This window comes from Caenorhabditis briggsae (assembly GCF_000004555.2).
Source record: "Caenorhabditis briggsae complete genome, chrII, whole genome shotgun sequence".
Taxonomy (NCBI): Eukaryota; Metazoa; Nematoda; class Chromadorea; order Rhabditida; family Rhabditidae; genus Caenorhabditis; species Caenorhabditis briggsae.
The window spans coordinates 14464458-14486127 of record NC_013486.2 but is presented as its reverse complement, the minus strand read 5'-3'; the positions used below and the strand labels follow the sequence as shown (position 1 = coordinate 14486127).

The window sequence follows — 21670 nt, the reverse complement described above, 5'->3', positions numbered from 1 at the left end:
ATTCGGAAAATAGATAACCTTTTAACACATTTTAATGCAATAAAAATTTTTGATCGGAGTCCCCCTTGAATTATTTTTTCTTTCACTTGGCTAGACATAGACATATTCTATAGTTCCGGTCACATTTTTTTTTCTCTCGAAAATTCTGTCAAATCTCTCTTCTGAAGATCGCTGAAAATGTCTCAACAACTGAGTGATTATTTTAGAAATGTATACCCGACTTTGTGCCGAAATTCTTCGGGAAACTTTTCGAAATTTCTGGAATCCAAAGAAAATTATATTTACACCTGCCGAGTAATTAACCTCATTAATCTCCCTCTTCAGCTATTTACATTTTACTGTATTCTCAAAAAAACGCCAAAAGCTATGGATCCTGTGAAACCGAGTCTTCTGAACTTAAACTTTTCGTATACATTTTGTGGAATTTTCTATCCATTTCTTTCGACACCATATTTTTTCTATCCCCATAGATCTGGATTTCGCATTGGACTTTTGAGTGATTTGGGAATTCCAAAAGAATTTCATTATTTCTTTCAATATCTGAACGGTTTTTGTATGTTTTTTTTTAAATGAAAACATTTGAAAAGTTCCAGAAAAAAAAAACCTTAAAATTTCAGTGATGATGATGGCATTTTTGATTCTTTTTGAAAATCGGAGCAGTTTGATTGTCAATAATATTTTTCGAATTAGAAATAATTCAAACAAGAAATTTGTGAATATTTTTCAATTGTATTGGATGTATGGGACCATTTATTCCTATTTATTTTAATTTCCCGAATTCCGATGAAACCAGAATCATCGTGTTGAAGGTAAGCAAACGATTGGAAGGATCAGAAGTTCATATAAAGAGCTTATGTAGACCATCGGTCGGCAGTCGTCTCCGGGCTACTAAAAAACCTGAAATTTCAGGAATTTCTAAATTTCCAAAATCAATCTATTCGTCCAATTTTCAGTCTTTGCCATGTCCGCCAAAATATTTCTTCACTGAAATTATTCTCGTTTTCCCGGACGGTTTTTGGTTTAATTATTTAAGCGCGACGAGTCTATTTTCAAATGGAATCCTTTTTCTATTTCAAATTCTTTTCTTTTCCGTCTGCTGTCTCTACTATCTCTTCTATGCCAAATCATCTCAAGTGTCTTCTGAAACCCGACGTCTTCGGATTCGCTCATTTTTTGGAATTGTTCTTCAAACCACTATTCCATTTTTGTTAGTTCTGATTCCAACAATTTTATTCTTGATTAATACACATCCGGAAAAATTCGATCAAGCGAAAAATAATCTCAAATTTTTACCTATGGTTTTTCATAAAGGAATCGCTAGCTTATGTATTCTTTTGGTCCATTTTCCTTATCGAACATTTTTATTTTCTCTCACTTTCTGTAAAAACAAAAATGTTAATAAGGTTACAAATGTTCCATCTCCAATTTCATAAAGTTTTTTTTTGTGAAAGTTATCTTTGAATTAAATTGTTGCCATCAGAAATTATTAATGAAGATTTGACTTTTCGAATTTTTGGGTTATAGTTTCTGAAATTTGAAAGTATGTGAAAAAAATCCGGAATTTTTAACTCATCTTTTTTGTCATTTATCATTCCCTCCGAACCAGTCATGCGTTTGTTCGACTAGGCATATATACAATTTTTATAGTTCCGATCACAGGATTCTCTCGACAATTCTGCCAGAAAAACTATTCTGAAAACCACTGAAAATCTCAAAAATCTTAACAATTTACTGAATATGTTTCGACGCAGGTGGTGAGCCCTGTGTCGGAGCGAGAGTACAAGGTTAGGGACAATAGTTACAGTACTGGCCAAAAAGGTATTCGCAAATAGTTTTTCGAGCATAACTTTTCTGAAACTTCCCGATCAATCTGATATTTTAAGACAAAGTTTAAAACGGTAAAAGAAACTGATTCAACAACAAGAATAGTCAAAATTTCAAAAAATTGAAAAAAAAATCGAAAAATTCATGAAAATTGCAAAAAACCGGTAAATGGAACTTTGACTTCTGAGATCTAGGATAGACCGGTAAACGAAAAATAATAATAGAAAATGAATAAAATAGCTTTAGTACTTCGTTGGGAAGCCTTTGGCGTCGATTACCGTTTGACATCTTCTTGGCATCGAGTCGAGAAGGGTGTCGATGACAGACATCGGGATGGCCTGCCAGACATCTTGGAGTTGGTCGAACTTCTGGTTGGCATTCGAGGCACGAACCCCTCTAAGCTGTCTCTCGACATGCTCCCAGAGGTGTTCGATCGGATTCAAATCCGGAGATTGACTTGGCCAGTCCAGAAGATCCACGTGGCGGCGTCGGAACCACTCCTTGATGTGCTTCGAGGTGTGCTTCGGGTCGTTATCCTGTAGGAAAACGAACGCCCGGCCCACAGTAGACCGTGCCCAGGGTCTCATTGTGTTCTCCAAGATGTCTTCATACACAAAGCGATCCATGATGCCCGTAATTCTTCTCAGCGGGCCGATTGAAGTCCCAGAGAAGCAGCCCCAGACCATCACCGATCCACCTCCATGCTTGACGGTTTGGAGCTGGTAGCTGGGATCGAACCGACATCCAACCGGACGGCGAATCCACTTGATACCGTCAGTACCGAACAGATTGAACTTGGATTCGTCGCTGAACACGTGATTAGCCCAATCCTGACGTCCCCAGTGGAGATGAGCTCTGGCCCATGCTACGCGGGCGATTCTGTTCTTCCTGCTGATCGATGGTTTCTTAGCTGGCCGTCGTCCATGGAGTCCAGCATCTTGAAGACGTCTTCTGACGGTTCTCAGGGATGGTGTGACTTCATTTGGAGTCTTCACGACCATCTGAATGTCCGTAGAACTCCTCTGGGGATCCTCTCTTGAAGCTCGGACGATGTTCCGATCCATGTTCTTCGACGTGATACGCGGTCTTCCAGGCGATTTTCGCTCCACCAAGGCTCCCTAAACATTTTTTTCCATAACTATACTATTTTTGAATATTACCTCATCCCGAAACTGCTTCAAGATCTTCTCGATGGCACGTTTAGTAACATTGAACTGCTGCGCCAAGAGGTCCTTGGAACATCCACTTCTGAAGCCGATGACGATGGCTTTACGGATGTCCTGAGAGATGTTTTTTTTTCCGAGGGGTCTGGCCATGTCTGTAAACAGTTTTAAATACATAGGAGCCGAAACCAACATTCTTAGAAACCATAATATCCAAAAATATAAAAATATGAAAAAAGTGAAAAAACGAAAATATTGAAAAAATTGAAAAAAAACAAAAAATTTCTGAAAATGATGCAATTTCCTTGTACGCAATTTGTTGTCACCGTGTACGACATGCACAGTAAAATTTTCAGATCGATCCCTTAAGTTTCAGCAAAGTTACTCTCAAAAAACCGTTTGCGAATACCTTTTTGGCCAGTACTGTAATTCAACAACTGGTTTATTACTGGGTTTAGGATTCTGAGTTATGATCTTCGTAGCATCAGAATTCGGAGTTAGCCAGGAGACGATGACCGGGTTTCTATTGATAGGAGCAGAGGGGTGAACCATCCTTGGTCGATGAGGAGGTTGCAGAGGAGATGCTATAAAAGGAAGAAGAATCGCCAGTATGAGGAGACATCTGAGACTTCTGAGTCTTCTATCAAAAAATCTCCAACATTGGACTCACTGATGCCGCATCCCAACTGCTGATTTCAAAGGATCGAAGCCGAAACCCGATGCCACATCTTCTACAGTCACAACCTTCTACATTGTCGGAACGGATGGTTGCTCTCTTCTCTTTACAAGCAAAGGAACCTCTTCTGGTGGCCATCAGAAGTTTCATAAAATGTCTGATCGAAAATTTTATTCAAAAAAATGAATTTTAAAAAAAACTTTATGAAATTGGAGTTGGGACATTTGTAATCTTGTTATCTGTTTGTTTTTTACAAAAAATCAAAGAGAATAAAAATGATCGATATGGAAAATGAACAAGAACAATGCATAAACTAGCGATTCCTTTATGAAAAACCAGCGGTAAAAATGTGAAATTAGTTTTCAATTGATCGAATTTTTCTGGATTTGTATTACTATTTTTTACTAGAATTATTGGAATCAGAACCAACACAATTGGAATAGTGATTTGAAGAATGAATCCGAAAAATGAGCGAATCTGAAGACTTCGAGTTTCAGAAGACACTTGAGATGATTTGGCATAGAAGAGATAGTAGAGACAGCAGACGGAAAAGAAGAGAATTTGAAATAGAAAAATTCCATTTGTATGTAAATTCACGGCACTTAAATAACTATACCAAAAACCGTCTGTCGGGAAAACGAGAATGTTTTCGGTGAAAAAATAAATTGGAGGACACGGCAAGGACTGAAAATTAGAGGATTAGATGGTGGGCCAAAAGTTCTGTAACAAAATAAATACGCCATAACTTTTCGGAACCAGCCCAATCCGGGTCAACTTTTGATAGGACTTTATCAAAGAGATTTTTGACAAAATAGTACTTTAATTGTTTGTTTCTGGTAGCTCTGATTCTGATGGCGAGGGTCAACCTCTTCGGGTAGCGTCTATGGCGGCACGGGGTGGCCTGCCGGCAAATTGTCCCGTTCCGGGGGGTAAAGTTTTTTGAGAGCACCCAAATTTTTGTGAAAACAAACTGGACTATGTGCTCAAACATTTCCTCGCACGGAATCCCTCATCGGATTGTCATCTGACCCTAGACAGGTCATCCTTTTTTTGGGGAACAAGTTGGAACATGTTCTTCCGTATCAGAAAGGTCTACATCTTATTCGGGTAATCTGACACTACGATCTTCTAGGCACCATGACGTAGGCATCATAATTTTCACTAGAAATAGTATTCCTGGCTCGCTTGCTTGCTCTCAAGGATCCGCCAAATACAGGAAAAAATCAAAGTATTATAAGTGTACAGAATGTAGTGCCAACTTTGAAAAAATTGACATATGAACATGAAACTTTGCAAATCTACTAATGAAGAGTAGGGTTTCCATTTGGGCGGGTGAAGAAGCGGGCTACCCGCTACCCACCCGGGGGGCTCCTACCCGCGGCCCCCCCCCCCGCATTTAAATGCGTGTGAATTTTAATAAAATTTTCAAGGATAATGTATTTTCCAAGAAAAACTGAGTTTCTCAAATCAAAAAACTACAAAAAAGATAATATTTTCCTCACGTAAATATTCGCGGGGGGTCAACGGGGGGCCGCGGGGGGTTAGCCCCCCCGGGTGGGTGCGGGCGAGTGAATCGCCCCCCAAATGGAAGCCCTAATGAAGAGACGGGGAAAAATATAAACTAACTTGCGTCAAACTTTTGCTACAGAACTTTTGCCCCGCCCTGTAGGTTGCGAATTCAATAATTCTGCACCTCAATTATCTGCTCATCTTCTCACCTTCAAAACAATAATTCTGGCTTCATCGGAATTCGGAAAATTGAAATAAATGGGAATAAATGGTCCCATACACCCAACACAATTGAAAAATATCCATACCAGCCCTGAGAGGATGGAAAAAATACGATGCCGAAAAGAATGAATAAAAAATCCCACAAAATGTATAAGAACAATTTAAATTCAGGAGACTCGATTTCACAGAATCCATAGCTTTTGGCGTTTTTTTGAGAATACAGAAAAATGTAAAAAGCTGAAAAGGTAGGGCAATCAGTATAATTAGTCGGCAAGTGTAAAGGAAATTTTCTTTGGATTCTAGAAATTTCGAAAAGTTTCCAGAAGAATTTTGGCATAAAATCGGATAAACATTTTTGAAATATTCGTCGAGTTGTTGAGACATTTTCAGCGATCTTCAGTAAAGTGATTTGACAGATTATTCGAGAAAACAATGCGACCGGAACTGTAGAAAACGTGCCTGCCTGACCAAATGAAGGGAAAATAAATAATTAGTTTTTTTTTATTCGAGTGAGTACAAGAAGAAACACATGACTGGTTTTAAATTAGTAATGATTTTTAGGAGAATCAACCCCATCTCTGACTAGGGAAGGCTGTTTGTGGGGTATGGGACTTCGATATGAGACCTATATCATTAGAAAGCTGAAAATGAGACAATTTCAAATATATATTTCGATTTTGCTGCCGACTTACCAGATTCGAGAAAATCGGGTTGGAAATCTCATTTTTGAATAAGCAAAGGGGGGACCCCATGGTGACTTTTTTCAAAAAAATTTTGAATTTTTTAGTGTTGATTAACGAAATGATCAAAAATATTAGGTATTACTTAAAACTTTTAATAAAGTACAATTATTCATTATCAAAAATGTTTTTTTTTTTAAATAGTTGCGGAACATTTTGAAGTTTTAAACAAAGGCCGAAAATAAAAACAAAAACGAACTGAGGACAGAGGGATCGAACTCAACCCTAGTCAGTTACCGTCCTCCCTCTTCACCACTACACCACCAGTCGCTGCTTTCAACTAGTTCTCCAACGCATATAAGAAAGGGGGGAGATCTGCCCCTTAAAATATTCGAATTTCAGCCAAATTTCAAACTCAATTTTCTCGAACCTGGTAAGTCCGCAGCAAAATCTGAATATATATTTGAAAATGTCTCATTCTCAGCTTTCGAATGATATAGGTCTCATATCGAACTCCCATACCCCAGTTACAACCTTCCCTAGTGAGAAATTCGAGTTACTCACACATTTTCATTCGTAATTTATTATTTTATCCAAAACCAGTCATACGTTTCTTTTTGTACTCACTCGAAAAAACTGAATAATTATTTTTCACTTCATCTGGCTAGACATACACAATTTCTATAGTTCCGGTCACAAAAATCTCTCGAATCTTCTGTGTGAAAAAGATATCTCAAAGCCGCCAGGCAATATTTTAAATGTCTCAACAACTGAGCGAATATTTCAAGAATGTTTATCCAATTTTGTGCCAAAATTCTTCTGGAAGCTTCTCGAAATTTCTGGAATCCAAAGAGAATTTTGTGGACACCTGTCGACTAATTACCTTAATCTTCCTACCTCTTCAGCTATTTACATTCTACTGTATTCTCAAAAAAACGCCAAAAGCTATGGATTCTGTGAAATCGAGTCTTTTGAATTTGAATTTTTGGTACACATTTTGTGGAATTTTCTATTCATTCCTTTCGACACCATATTTTTTCTACCCTCACAGCGCTATATTTTTTATTGGAGTTTTAGTTGATTTGGGAATTCCAAACGAATTTATTTATTTTTCTCAGCTTTTTATTAGTTTTTGTAGGTTCTTACCCATATAAACACTTTGAAAGATTCTGCAAAAATCTGAAAATTTCAGTAATCGTGTTGGCATTTTTGATTCTGTTTGAAAATCGAAGCAGTTTAATTGTTAATAATATTTTTCGATTTCAAAATAATTCAACAAGAAATTTGTGGATATTCATGAATATTACTGGATGTATGGTACCATTTATTCCCGTTTATTTTAATTTACCTGATTCTGATGAAGCTAGAGTGAACGTGTTGAAGGTAAGCAGATTCTGAAATTTCGAAATTCTAGACGGTTTGAAAAATCAAAAATCTGAAGTTATAATAGTCTTCCCAGAGTCAATCTAATCGTCCTTTTTTCAGTCTTTGCCATGTCCTCCTAAATATTTCTTCACTGAAAATATTCTCGTTTTCCCGGACGGTTTTTGGTTTAATTATTTGAGCGCGACAATTTTATTTTCAAATGGAACCCTTTTTCTACAAATTCTCTTCTTTTCCGTCTGCTGTCTCTACTATCTCTTCTATGCCAAATCATCTCAAGTGTCTTCTGAAACTCGACGTCTTCAGATTCGCTCGTTTTTTGGAATTGTTCTTCAAACCACTATTCCTTTTTTGTTAGTTCTGATTCCAACAATTTTATTTTCGATTAATACACATCCAGAAATTTTCGATCAATCGAAAAACAATCTTACATTTTTACCATTGGTTTTCCATAAGGGAATCGGTAGTTTATGCATTGTTCTTGTTCATTTTCCATATCGATCATTTTTATTCTCTTTGATTTTTTGTAAAAAACAAACAGATAACAAGATTACAAATGTCCCAACTCCAATTTCATAAAGTTTTTTTTTTTTAATTCATTTTTTTGAATAAAATTTTCGATCAGACATTTTATGAAACTTCTGATGGCCACCAGAAGAGGTTCCTTTGCTTGTAAAGAGAAGAGAGCAACCATCCGTTCCGACAATGTAGAAGGTTGTGACTGTAGAAGATGTGGCATCGGGTTTCGGCTTCGATCCTTTGAAATCAGCAGTTATGATGCGGCATCAGTGAGTCCAATGTTGGAGATTTTTTGATAGAAGACTCAGAAGTCTCAGATGTCTCCTCATACTGGCGATTCTTCTTCCTTTTATAGCATCTCCTCTGCAACCTCCTCATCGACGCCAAGGATGGTTCACCCCTCTGCTCTTATCAATGGAAACCCGGTCATCGTCTCCTGGCTAACTCCGAATGCTGATGCTACGAAGATAATAACTCAGAGTCCTAAACCCAGTAATAAATTCTTTTGGTCCATTTCCCCTATCGAACATTTTTGTTTTCTGTAATTTTTTGTAACTAAAAAACTGCTAATAAGGTTACAAATGTTCCAACACCAAGTTCTATCAGAACATGAAATTCTGTGGAAATAAAGATTTCATAGATAAAATATTTCTTTTTTTTCAGAATAAAGACTTCATTAGGAATTATTAATAAAACTTTGAATTTCTCATATTCGGAACAATTCTCAGAGCTTTCTGAAGTCTCTGAAAGGCAAAAAACTGTAAAACAAAGGATACATCTAGAGTGATTTCTCCGATAAAAATTACAAAAAAATAGGTTTGTTTTCGAAATTCAGAATCATATAATTGCAATATTCAATATTCGGTTTTTTTAAAGGTTTTCCGATTTCTAGAGTTCCTCTTAATTCTGGAATCAAAACTGATTTCAAAACGAAGCAAATCGTATGAAAGAAGTGAAAATAAAAGACTGCAGTTTGGGACAATTTGGGGATTTCCCCAAAAATCCCGTCTCTTGTTCAACCCCTCCCCCGTTTTAACCGAAAAAGAGCCAAAGTCTTGAACTACTCATACAGTGGCGAACGTTAGTGAGTGTCACTTTATACTTTTGTTCATAACTTTGCTCAAACTTGTCCAATGATCGAAAACTTTTTTGTTAAATGTAGCTTAATTTCCAACAAAACGTTGTATAAGTTTTTAAAAAACTCAATCAATTGTTGTGTCTTCTGAATCTTCACAGACGTGTCGATGACTCCAGAAGTAAAAAAAATTCCGTCAAGATTTTTTTGAAGATTGGCTTTGTAATGAATAATGTTTGGTGTAGATCAAATACATACTGAAAAAAAATCGGAGCGGTTTGGAACACTTGCTCTCGAGATGTGCTCACTGGAGCATAAAAGGTATAGTTCAGGAGTTTGGCTGTATCTCGGCTCATATTTTGAGAGAATGTGTGTCATTAATTGCTATACAATATACATACAAAACTTTGTATTTTGGGAAAAATTTTTTTTATGATAACAAATATTTTTTTAATGATGCTTGCCTTCGGTACATAAAATTAAAATATGAATGAAAATTTTTATTCCTATAATACAAAATTTGTATGTATATTGTAGAGCAGTTTAAGACGCATAATCTCTTAAAATTTGAACAATTTTGAATCATTTTGAGCCGAGTTATAGCCAAACTCCTGAACCATACCTTTTATGGTCCAGTGAGCACATCTCGAGAGCAAGTGTTCCAATCCGCTTAAAATTTTTTCTGTAACAAATTTGATTGAGTTTTTAAAAACTTATACAACGTTTTGTTGGAAATTCAGCTACATTTAACAAAATAGTTTTCGATCATTGGACAAGTTTAAGCAAAGTTATGAACAAAAGTATAGAGCGACATTCACTAACGTTCGCCGCTGTATATTTTGTTTCGTTCGTCATTTACGATTTCCTCCACAACTAGTCGTACAATCTTTATTGTACTCGATTGATAAAACTGACTAACTATTTCCCCTCCCTTCATTTGGCTAGACAACACACATTTTCTACAGTTCCGGTCACATTATTTTCTCGAAAATTCTATCAGAAAAACTATTCTGGAAACCGCTGGCTATATTCAAAATGGCTCAAGAATTAAAGGTGGGGGGACATGAAAAAAAAATGTTGTCGAAATTCCGTTCAAATATGCTCCTCGAGGAGTTGAACTTATGAGGGCGATGATTGAGAGTGCGGCGCCGCTACCGACTGAGCCACGCGGGCAAAGAGAAAACGGCCGCCCGATTGCATACATAAAGGCGAGGACGACAGCTGTACGCAGAGTGACATTAAGCGTTGTACACCGTCACGGTAGAATGCATACTCTGGCCCCAAAAATCCCCCGTAAAATCTCCTGTCCCCCCACCTTTAAGCCAGTATTTCAAGAATTTGTATCCAACTTTGTGCCAAAATTCTTCTGGAAGCTTTTCGAAATTTCTAGAATCCAAAGAGAATTTTGTTCACACTTGCCGAGTAATATTCTATTGAAGGTGAGCAGATAGTTTTGATCCAGCATTGATTTACAATTAGAGCCAAAAATTCCCAAATTTAATCTAATACCCTAATTTACAGTCGCTGCCATGTCCTCCAAAAGAATTCTTCACGAAAAATATCCTTGTTTTCCCACCAGACGGTTTCTGGCATATCTATTTAAGGGTCACAAGTGCATTTGCAAATGGAATTTTTCTATTTCAAATTCTCTTCTTTTCTGCCTGCTGCCTCTACTATCTCTTCTATCGCGAAATCATCTCAAGTGTCTTCTAAAACTCGACGTCTTCAGATTCGCTCCTTCTTTGGATTCATTCTTCAAACCACTATTCCAATTGTATTGGTTCTGATTCCAATAATCGACCAATCAAGAAATAATTTCACATTTTTACCGTTGTTATTTCATGAAGGAATCGCTAGTTTATGTATTGTTTTCGTTCATTTTCCCTATCGAACATTTTTGTTTTCTCAGATTTTTTGTAAAACTCAAAATGATAATAAGATTAGAAATGTTCACATTTCCAATTCTATGAAGGCACAAACAAAAGTTTTTTTGTGAAATGCATTTTTGAATTTAAGGGTTTCAAAGTCTTAAAATCCTAAACTCCGAAATTTTGAAAATTGAAATTTCGAATTTCTGACACATCAAAGTTTGAGTCACTTTTTGCTCTTTTGCGTCACTATCTTCTTTTTTGTTTTCAGAGAAAAAAAAACAACGATGAGTAATTTTGATAATGACATATCAAAAAATCACGTACTCAAAAGTTTCTTCTCATTCATTCATTCAGCAAACACATCTGACTAATGTCTGAAATCTCCACCAATCTCTCATCTTATTTCTCTACAGTATACCCCAAGTTATGCACTCCAGATTATCGATTTTTGTCATCAAAAAATGGCCTAATTTTTTATTCGAGAATTATCACCTTATCGTCTCTTCCAATCCTTCTTCTTACCACTTTTTGTATTTTAAAAAGGACTCCAGAAACGATGAAATTTGTGAAATCGAGTCTTTTGAATTTAAATTTTTGGTGTACGGTATCTGCAATTTTATTTTTATTTCGAACTCCATTTTCGTTTTATCCATTTAATGCTGGGTTTACTGTAGGTATTTTCGGGTCATTTATTCCATTGGAAATTCAATTATACACTGGATTTGTAATGACTTTTGGTACAGTTTCTAAATTTCTGAATTTCTGGAATTTCTGAATTTCTGAATTTTTGAAGTTCGAATTTCTGAAGTTCCGAATTTCCGATTTTCCGAATTTCCGATTTTCCGAATTTCCGATTTTCTGAATTTCTGAATTTCCGAATTTCCGATTTTCCGAATTTCCGATTTTCCGAATTTCCGATTTTCTGAATTTCTGAATTTCCGAATTTCTGAATTTCTGAATGTCTGAATATCTGAATTTCTGAATTTCTGAATTTCTGAATTTCTGAATTTCTGAATATCTGAATATCTGAATTTCTGAATTTCTGAATTTCTGAATTTCTGAATTTCTGAATTTCTGAATTTCTGAATTTCTGAATTTCTGAATTTCTGAATTTCTGAATGTCTGAATTTCTGAATTTCTGAATTACTGAATATCTGAATATCTGAATTTCTGAATTTTTGAATTTCTGAATTTCTGAATATCTGAATTTCTGAATTTCTGAATTTCTGAATTTCTGAATTTCTGAATTTCTGACTTTCTGAATTTCTGAATTTCTGAATTTCTGAATATCTGAATTTCTGAATTTCTGAATTTCTGAATTTCTGAATTTCTGAATTTCTGAATTTCTGAATTTCTGAATTTCTGAATTTCTGAATTTCTGAATTTCTGAATTTCTGAATGTCTGAATTTCTGAATTTCTGAATTACTGAATATCTGAATATCTGAATTTCTGAATCTCTGAATTTCTGAATTTCTGAATTTCTGAATTTCTGAATTTCTCAATTTCTGAATTTCTGAATTTCTGAATTTCTGAATTTCTGAATTTCTGAATTTCTGAATTTCTGAATTTCTGAATTTCTGAATGTCTGAATTTCTGAAAGTTTCGTTTCCATTCTTCCGGTTTTTTTGAATTTGCCAGATCAGGAAAAATCGAAAATCGATATTTTGAAGGTGAGAAAACAGGAGTTCAGAAATTCGGAAAGTCAGAAATTCAGAAATTCAGAAATTCAGAAATTCAGAAATTCAGAAATTCAGAAATTCAGAAATTCAGAAATTCAGAAATTCAGAAATTCAGAAATTCAGAAATTCAGAAATTCAGAAATTCAGAAATTCAGAAATTCAGAAATTCAGAAATTCAGATATTCAGAAATTCAGAAATTCAGAAATTCAGAAATTCAGAAATTCGGAAATTCTGAAATTCTGAAATTCTGATATTCTAATCTTTTTTTTAAATTCCGAAATTCCGAAGTTCAGAAATTCTGGAGTTCAGAAATATCGAAGTTTCCAATCTGAAGACATCAAATTTTCAAATCTGGAAGATTTGGAATCTCAGAATTTCAAATATTTAGATTTTCAAAAGTCCAGACTCTCAAAATCTCAATTTTTCCATTCCAGAACCTTCCCTGCCCCTCCATCGAATTCTTCACCGAACCCTTCCTAGTCATGGCCTATTCTCCTTTCTGGAAGTCATATTTCACCTGTTCTCTAGCTACCGTATACCTCAGTCTACTAACTCAAATTCTATTCTTTTCCCTATGTTGTATGTATTATTTATTCCTATTTCAATCCTCAAAAATCTCCCATACCACTCGAAAAATCCAATCTCGATCCTTCATTGGACTTTTGGCTCAAACTTTGATTCCATTTATTTTCGATACAGTACCAATGTTGGTATTTTTGAAACAGGAGCACAAAAATCAATACGATCAGTATAACAATAATCTGATGAGCTTATCAGTGGTGATACATAATGGAGCGGCTAGTCTCAGTATTCTTTTGGTCCATCATCCGTATCGGCAGATTTTGAAGTCATTGTTTTTGTGTGGGAAGAAAACAAAACGAATGGAAAATAATAGAATTTCTGTGAATGTGTCATCAAGAACGATGACGTAGGGAGTATGAATAAAGAAGTTTTTTTTGTTTTCTTCAATTTCAGAATTTCGGAATCTCAAAATTGATAATAATATAATTTTGGTGATTTCTGACCAAAATTTAGTCGTCAAACTGACAAATTTTTTTCAGTTTCTGGCCATTTCCTGTATTCCATTCTCCAAATCTTCGATATTGATAAAACAATACAATAATTCATTAGTAATAAAGGTTTGGGAACAATAATAGGAGTATTGACAGAAAAAGAGAAAAATGAAACAAAATAAAGTCAAGGAGAATATATAATATAAAGACGGTTTGCAACAGCTTCACATTGACGTCGAGCTGAAATCTTTTGAATGTTTCCAAAATTTTTCAATATCTTTTTAACGACCAGTTTTGTATTTTTTAGTTTCGAAATTCGAAGCCAAGTTTTAAATACTTACCAATATGGAATGCATTGAATCAGAATGTCGATAAAAATGAAAATAAGAAATTGAAGAATCTGAAAATTCTCAAACTTTATATTTATTCGAAATCTGCTAACTCACAAGAATATTCCAAATAATCAAAGGTGCAGGGTTTTGGGAGACATGGGCATTTCTAAAAAAAATCAATTACTTTTATAACAAGGTTTTTATAGTCGTGTCTTTTAGTTCTAAAACAAGGAGAAAAAATTACGACCGATTTAAATTCTCCATATTTATGGTCATAATATGATTATATTATCACACTAACAAGGGAACCACAACACCTCGTCAATTCAGATTTTGATGAAAACTTCACGATATGTCAAGGATAGCCTATCTAGACACCCCTTGAATTTTTAGAACACGCTCGCCAGTTTCAACCGAGTTATTTCAGTCCAAAGTTTTACTACCGAATTCAGTTGATTTGCATGCTTCACCACACGTTCATTCTCCAATTTCCCTACGAAATTAGTCTAGAGAACGCCTAACATATCAACGCCTCTTGAACGTAGTGAAAAGCGTGGCACAGGTGATTCGTGATTGACCAATTACAGATGAAGAGAATCACCTGTGTGGTGTCGGGGATGTGTGCTGGCGCCAGTGGGCACGGAGCGTTAGTTCGTTCCCTCTTGTGGTTTTTTATTTTGTTTTCTTTTTCCTGATTTTTCGACGTTATTGGATCCTTTTGGTGCATCTTCCAAGTTTTTATTGATCCTAGAGAGTAGAGACAGAATTTAGAAAAAAATTTTTTAAATAAAATTTCGAAAAATTTTAGAAGTACTCAATCACTGGAATTCAGCAGTTTTGAAGCGTTGTTTTGGGGTCTATACGTACCACGATCGATGAATGGAAAGTATGCAATCAAGAAAAAGATTATATATGAGTTGTATCATTATATTCTCAAACGATTTTCACTACTTTTTCAAAGATATTTTTCCAAAAGAAAAAAGTTTGATAAAATCTCCTACCCGAATGGTGAGAAAAAATATCATTTTTTTCAAACATTTTTTTTCGAAAAACTGTTCGAAATATGGAATTTCATCGCTTTCTAAGCATGACAAAGCAAATTTCATGTTCTGGAACCTACTAGGAGCGGAGAAAATTGACTTTGAAAATTGCCATTTTTGCACTGAAAATGCGATTTTTGGTACTGAAACTGATACTCGGCTAAAAGTGGCGAGCGTGTTCTAAAAATTTCAGGGGTGTCTAGATAGGCTATCCTTGACTTATCCTGAAGTTTTTATCAAAATCTGAATTGACGAGGTGTTGTGGTTCCCTTGTAAATTATCCTCTTACTAATCCTTAATTTTTGACACCTTAACATCTGCCTCGACTGCGAAGATTTTCCGTGTACTAGTATAATATGAAAAATTTGTGGTCTTTTCTCAACTTCAAACATTTTTACTCACCTGTAGAAAAATACTACATTGTAAATAAAAGTAACAGGCGATTAACAATTGGTGGTTGATAAAAACAATTGGATTTTTCTGAAATATTTGTATTGTTGAGAAATGGTTCAATATTCATTATCTCACCAAAAATCAAACGTAGATCCGCATTTTGCAGTATTCCTGAAAATGTTCCCATGTCTGCTTATTCTTGAGATTTTCCAGAACATCAGTTTTATTGAATCCCATACTGGCTTCATTCACTTCTTTGATCCAATTTTTGCCAGCCATTTCAAAGAGAAGATTTTCTTCTTTAAGAGACGAAATGAAAAGAGCCTGTTTGGTCAAGATGTACCATCTCGGATTGAACGGGAAATTAGGTATGTTCAGCATTTTCAGGAAACTTGAACAAGCATCTTTCACGAAGGAAAATTCGTTAAAATTCCAGACACAGCAGTTTTCGAAAAACATGGGTATCACGGATTCTTTAAAGAATGCCTCAGCTTTTGCTTTCCACTCTGGCCTTTTGTGGAAGGCAAATGGTTGATCTCGAAAACCTTTCATTATCTTTTCTTGGTTATTTTCAGGCAGTCCGTGGAACCGTTCGAAAGCTTCGTTTTGCCATTTCTTCAAAAACGATACCTTCCATAAAATTGTTTTTTTCGAAATGATAGTTTTAATCTGTCTCGTTCTCTTTTGAATTCCAATTTTGGTACCATCTTTGCATTTACTCGCACCTGCCACTTTTTCAGCAGCCACCAGTGTCCAATTGCGATGCGTAACGCTGGGAAATTTCGAAACGCTAATTGTTTTGGCATTGACCGTAAGATTTCTTCCTGACCGTAAGATTTCTTCCTGGTCTGCCATGAAAACCATGGAATCCGTGTCAAGGCGTAGATTGTGGTTTCTTCCCAATTTGTCGATTTTTTCTGCTTGAGTATGTAACTGGTCCACATTTTTCCCAATTAGTACAATCATGTCATCCCATACGATTCTTCTCAATATTTTTTCTCCAAATTTCAGTTCTGTGTTTTTATCATTCCCGTTTTCGCCATCAATTATCATTTCGATTACGAACCCCAGAAGCATTGATGATGCTAAATCGCCGAGATAAATTCCAATTGGCTTTTCATCAACCGGCTCATCTTTAAACAGGAGAATCGGATTGCTCAGAAGAGAAGAAAATGCAGTTTTTATTTTTGGATGGATTGGCGATTTTTCCAATCCCTCTAGAACAGAAGATACCTTCACACTCTCCATTGGTTTTTTGAATTTTGCAAATAACAAGTAAACATACGGTTCGCTTGAATATCGTTCCAACAACAATGAAATTGTGAACAAGTTCTTCATGTCTCTTTCCTTTTGATGCATTTCAAAACTTAATTCAGCCAACAGATTTGAGTAGAAATGAACCAATGGGCAAACTCTTTCATCGAACACAATATTTTCGGTTTTTGTTTGAGGGAATACTGTCTGTAGAGGTGATCCGAAGAGAACAGTTTTCCAAGCTTGAGGAACATCACATCCATCAGAATTCAGAATTTGATTGAAGAGCTCCGTAGCCGCTGTGACCATTTCCGCTCCCCCATATTTTATCATGTTCGAAGTGATCTTATCCATTCCGGGTGTTTTGAAATTCTCCAGTTTTTCAAGTTCCCGTTGGACGTCTTCAGGCATAAATTGATGTCTTCTCATTCGAGACTCGACTTGGCTTCTTCCAACAGTGTCCTTTTTTGATGAATTAATGTGATCATTTCTTTTATGAGCATTTCTCAAATAGGCTTCGAAATCATTTTTCGCGAATTGTTCAGTGAAGATCCTCATCGGACTATTCTCTGGTGGAGCAGCAGAAAGGACCCTGTCCACCAACTCAGTATATCTACCTACTGATGCCAACGAGACCAACTCGCCAAGGTCGGCTTTGTATTTATTCCAGAGTGTCTTTGTATTTATTCTAGAGTGTTTTCTACGAGATTCGTATTCCTTGGATATACACCACAAAGAGGCAATCAATCGGTGATCACTTGGGCTCGTTTGAACAAATGTGTCCACATCTTGAACTATATCCGTTCTTGAGCTAAGAAAACCATCCACTTCAGTTTCTGCTCCGTTGGGTTTCGCTTTGTGGGTCCACTTTTGATTTCTAGGCTTTGCAAATCTAGAATTCAAATGCAACAGTTCTGCAGACATGAGAAATTCAACGAAACGTTTTCCGTGATCGTTGGACGATCCGTATACATTCTTACCAACAAATGGCTCGTATAAACCCGATGAAGCTTGGTCCGGAAAAGCATTGAGGTCTCCACAGAGTACTAGAATTCCAGGGAAGTTTTTTTCAGCAATAAAATTCGTGATGTAGCGGAAGAAAGCAAGCGCATCCTCTTGAGATTTATCGTTGGTGTCTGCAGTCACAGCATACAGATTCATGAGAATCACATCAACATCTTTGAATTTGAATTCCAGATATGCCATTCGTGGATGCGGTTGGACAGCATTAACAAGACTAATTTCGGAGTTGCAGATGAGAAAAGCCAAACCACGATCCGACGATTTCCCACTTCTTCCCACACTTGGATAATTTCTCCATTCTTCGCTTTTCTCAAATTTGATTAGAGTAAATCCATCGTTTTCAACATCTTGCTGAAGTATGTAATTGTTTGTTTCTTGGAGCGCAATCACATCGCATTTAGATTCCTTGCAATAATCGATGTATTTTCTTTTCTTCTTTCCTTTTTCTTCTTCTTCTTCTTGCTTCTTTTTCAGTTTTGCTTCTTCTCGCTTTTGCTTCTTTTGCAGCACAGCTTGCTCTTTCTCTTCTTTCTTCTTTCGTTGTTCTTCTTCTCGTTTTTGCTTCTTTTTCAGTTTTGCTGCTTCTTGTTTTTCCTCTTTTTGTAGCTTCGCTTGGTCTCTCTTTCGTTTATTTTCTTGTGTTTGTTGTTGTCTCTTCGTTAGCTTCTTCGTTGTAGTCGTCGCCGTTGACTGATTTGATGTCGTTGGTTCTTCTTGCTTCGGTGGTGTTTGCTGTGGTTCCTCTTTCTCCGTTTCCTCCGGTACAACTGATTCGTCTGCAACCTCCGTTACCACTGATTCGTCTATTTCCTCCGTTGCAGCTGTTTCGTCCGTTCCCTCCGTTTCCTCTTTTTTCGGAAAGCCAACATTCCACGAGCCGATGCGTAGTGCATGTGGAACGATAGCTCCTGAACAGAACGTCTCAATTTCGAAAGTATTCGAGAAAATCATTGTTATATAATTCTTGTTCCATGGTGATAAACCTTTCGGTTGAAAATTTATTTAAAGGACACACTGCCGGTCTTGAAGCGAAAAGAGTTTATGTTTTTACGAATATATTCATGCGCCTTTGATGCAGTACTTCGAATTTATTTTATTTTTTTGCTCATCCGCCTAAGATTTTTGCTTGTTTTTGATAATTTTCTTTTGATTATCATAAATAATCAGTCGAATTTCCCTATGATGTAGGTAAACATCTAAAAATGGATTAAAATGAATTAATTCCGAAGTACTGTAAAAACACATGAATTCATTTGTATAAACCGTAGCTTTTCTCGCTTCGTGACCGATAATGCGCCTTTAAATAAGTTTTCGGACGGAAGGTTCATCGGACGACAATAATAATGACAGAGTACAAAAACACCCCTGGTTTGCAGTAAAAGTTGCTCCGCCCTTCACAACCACCGTGAGAAGATTAAGAAACTCTGCAGTGCGCTTACTCCTTCTTTCACGTTTCAGTGCATTTCAGCGAATTTTATGAGAAAATATAGTGAACACTTCCATTTTTCTAAAACCCCGGGCCTGGTCGGACTTTGAAGATTCTGAGAAAAGCACGGCGCGGCCCGTTGCATGTTTGTTTTTTTCCAACTATTCAACTGCTCCGAAATAAATGCTCTTCCCAAAAATCATTATACTTTTCTCACATCGAAACAGAGTTTCAATGTTTTCAAAGCTTTGAGCAGCATTTTTTTCAAACTTCGGTGGAAATTTACTGAAGTTTGCTTGCTAGCTTCGGCAAAAATATCAATTTTTGTCGCTGAATTTTTTTCAAAAACACTTGTTTTTTTTGTTATCAATTATGGGTTAAAACACTCAAAATTACCACTGCAATTTCGATTTTTAAGCTGGTACTTTTGCAAAAAATTTGAACTACAACAATATGTACAGTTCTATATTCAGCTCAAAATCATTGAAAAATTCTAGACCAAATAAACAAATATTAAGTCATTACATATTTTATTACTCCAATTTCACTATTATCAACTACCGTATTTCCTCTAATTCAAGCTCATGGGCTTCTACTTTTCAATCTCCTTTTTAGGAGATCACCAAAAACTGAAATTGCCAGAAATTTTTTGAAATAGAGAGAAAATGTCTACAATAACCGAATAGACGAACTGAACTGTTCAAACTGCACTAACTGAACTGTCCCTACTTCTGTTATAGGATGCGCTTCTATGTTTTTAAGCACGTCAGAGAGTGGGCTTCTATTGGAGGTGGGCTTCAAATGGAGGTGGGCTTCTATTTGAGGAAATACGGTAACTATAAAATATGTAGTCTAAAATATTAAAAACAAAACTAACCTCCTGAGAGTTTGCCCATTTTTTCAGGACGAATAGAAGCTGTCATTTTCCTTCGAAACAGAACTGAAAATTGTTAATGAGAATCGAGTTCAAAAATTCAGAACTTTTAGAAGGGATAAGTTAGATTTTTTAAAAAAATTTTTAAAATTTAGATGTTCCGTTCAAGTTTTCTAAAACTTGAATTTTTTCCAAAATTTTCTCAGAATCTCCTTTTATTGTTCTGGAAGTTCCGATTTTCGGAATTTCTGAAATTTCAAAAAACCGATAATTAAACATTTTACTTAGGTGGAAATTTCCCTGAACCTCAAAAATTTCTATTTATTTCGCACTATTGATTTCTCGATTTTTCTCATGCTTTTTTGCCACAGTAGTGTTCCAAAAAAAAGTATGAACTACAATAAAATAATTCTAGTTTAATTTTATATTCTTTGAAAACTTCAGACTGAAGAACAATCATTAAAAATGGAACTGTGTGTTGTTGTCAAGGGTCTCTTCAGAAATAGATTTTTTCAAAGCTTTACCATGAAATCTTGAAAATCTGGCTCGAAAATTGAAAAAAAATGCTTGTCAATTTTATGAAATGAGCTGTATTTCCATAATGAAAATTCGATAGATTTTTAAAATGATAGATTTTTATAAAGCTTCAAAAAAATCCGAATAAAAGCGGAATGGCTTGATATACTCCTTACTTTTTTTTTGAAGATTAGCATTGTGATTCATGTGAATGTTTATTTTAGGAAATTCCATGACTCATGGATTGATTTCTATATGGCGCTAGCACATTTGTATAAATAGACGAACGATTTTTTGCTATTCTCTTTTTTCGCAAGGTTTTCGGTAGTACCAGGGTTGAATTCCTGAATTTCTGAACTTCTCAATCATTTATCTTTTTTTCAATCTTGTTCATAATTTTGCAACCATTAGCAAATCAAAAAATAACCTTGAAAAACAGCGAATCTCATTTCAATTTCCAAAAAAAAGATTTTTCTGACCCCATTAATCTTTTTTATCTTATCTAGAACCGGATTTTTGTTCTTCTTTTTTGTCCTAATTGACCTCCAAATCACCTATAAAAATGTAATGTGCCCCTTGAAAACTTCATTTCTATTCTAAAAAACTCTTGGCTGGATGTGTACCGACCTCTTTTTTATTTCTATTTTTTGAATATTACTATTTATTGAATTAATTGTTTCATAATTTTTGAAAAAAAAAATTCTGAAATTCAATTTATTCAAAAAGTTCCTAGTAAGTTGATTTTGAATTTTTTTTTTGAAATTAATTTTTAACTTGATAGAATTTTTAACTTGCCGGAATTTGTAAAGTTTTATAGTGTTTCTATTGTTCCGAGGTACCTCCGGAGCGCCCTTCTATTATAGGAGCCCTTCAAATAGAAGGGGCCCTTCTATTTTTCCGGCCAATTTTTTTCCCGAAATTTAGCATCGAAAAATTCGACGAAGTTCCGTTCAAAATTCTTGAAAATCTGTCAATTTTTTCAAAATTTAGCGAGATTTTCAATGAAGTTTCATTAAATTTCTATTAGATTGTGGAGTTCCCGGAATATTTTCCACTGAAAAAGAACGGAAATTTTCTGATTTCGAAACACATTTTGAGGGAGATCTTTTGGCTCTTTATGACAAGGGGGGCCCATGAGAAAAGGGGGGGCCAATGAAAAAAGGGGGGCCCATGAGAATAGGGGGGGGGGGGGGGCC

At 35.5% G+C, this 21670-nt stretch overlaps 2 protein-coding genes across 2 annotated transcripts in view; one reads left to right on the top strand and one right to left on the bottom strand.

Annotated features, from left to right (window-relative positions):
• The window catches only part of CBG21882, a gene marked incomplete at both ends in the record, with an annotated part of 15080 nt that extends 1997 nt beyond the window's left edge, over positions 1 to 13083 (top strand). The window contains 6 exons of the mRNA XM_002649004.1: positions 7267 to 7457; positions 7560 to 7810; positions 8083 to 8245; positions 8294 to 8517; positions 8640 to 8759; positions 13038 to 13083. Coding sequence (XP_002649050.1) covers positions 7267 to 7457; positions 7560 to 7810; positions 8083 to 8245; positions 8294 to 8517; positions 8640 to 8759; positions 13038 to 13083 — 995 coding nt within the window. The remainder of the gene's footprint in view (positions 1 to 7266; positions 7458 to 7559; positions 7811 to 8082; positions 8246 to 8293; positions 8518 to 8639; positions 8760 to 13037) is intronic.
• A 2439-nt stretch (positions 13084 to 15522) lies between these two features.
• Positions 15523 to 18609, bottom strand: CBG26850 (the record flags this gene model as incomplete). Its single annotated transcript, XM_045243047.1, has 1 exon — positions 15523 to 18609. The coding sequence occupies one exon, from the start codon at positions 18607 to 18609 to the stop codon at positions 15523 to 15525; it is 3087 nt and encodes a 1028-aa protein (XP_045100483.1).
• Between the last annotated feature and the right edge of the window lie 3061 nt (positions 18610 to 21670).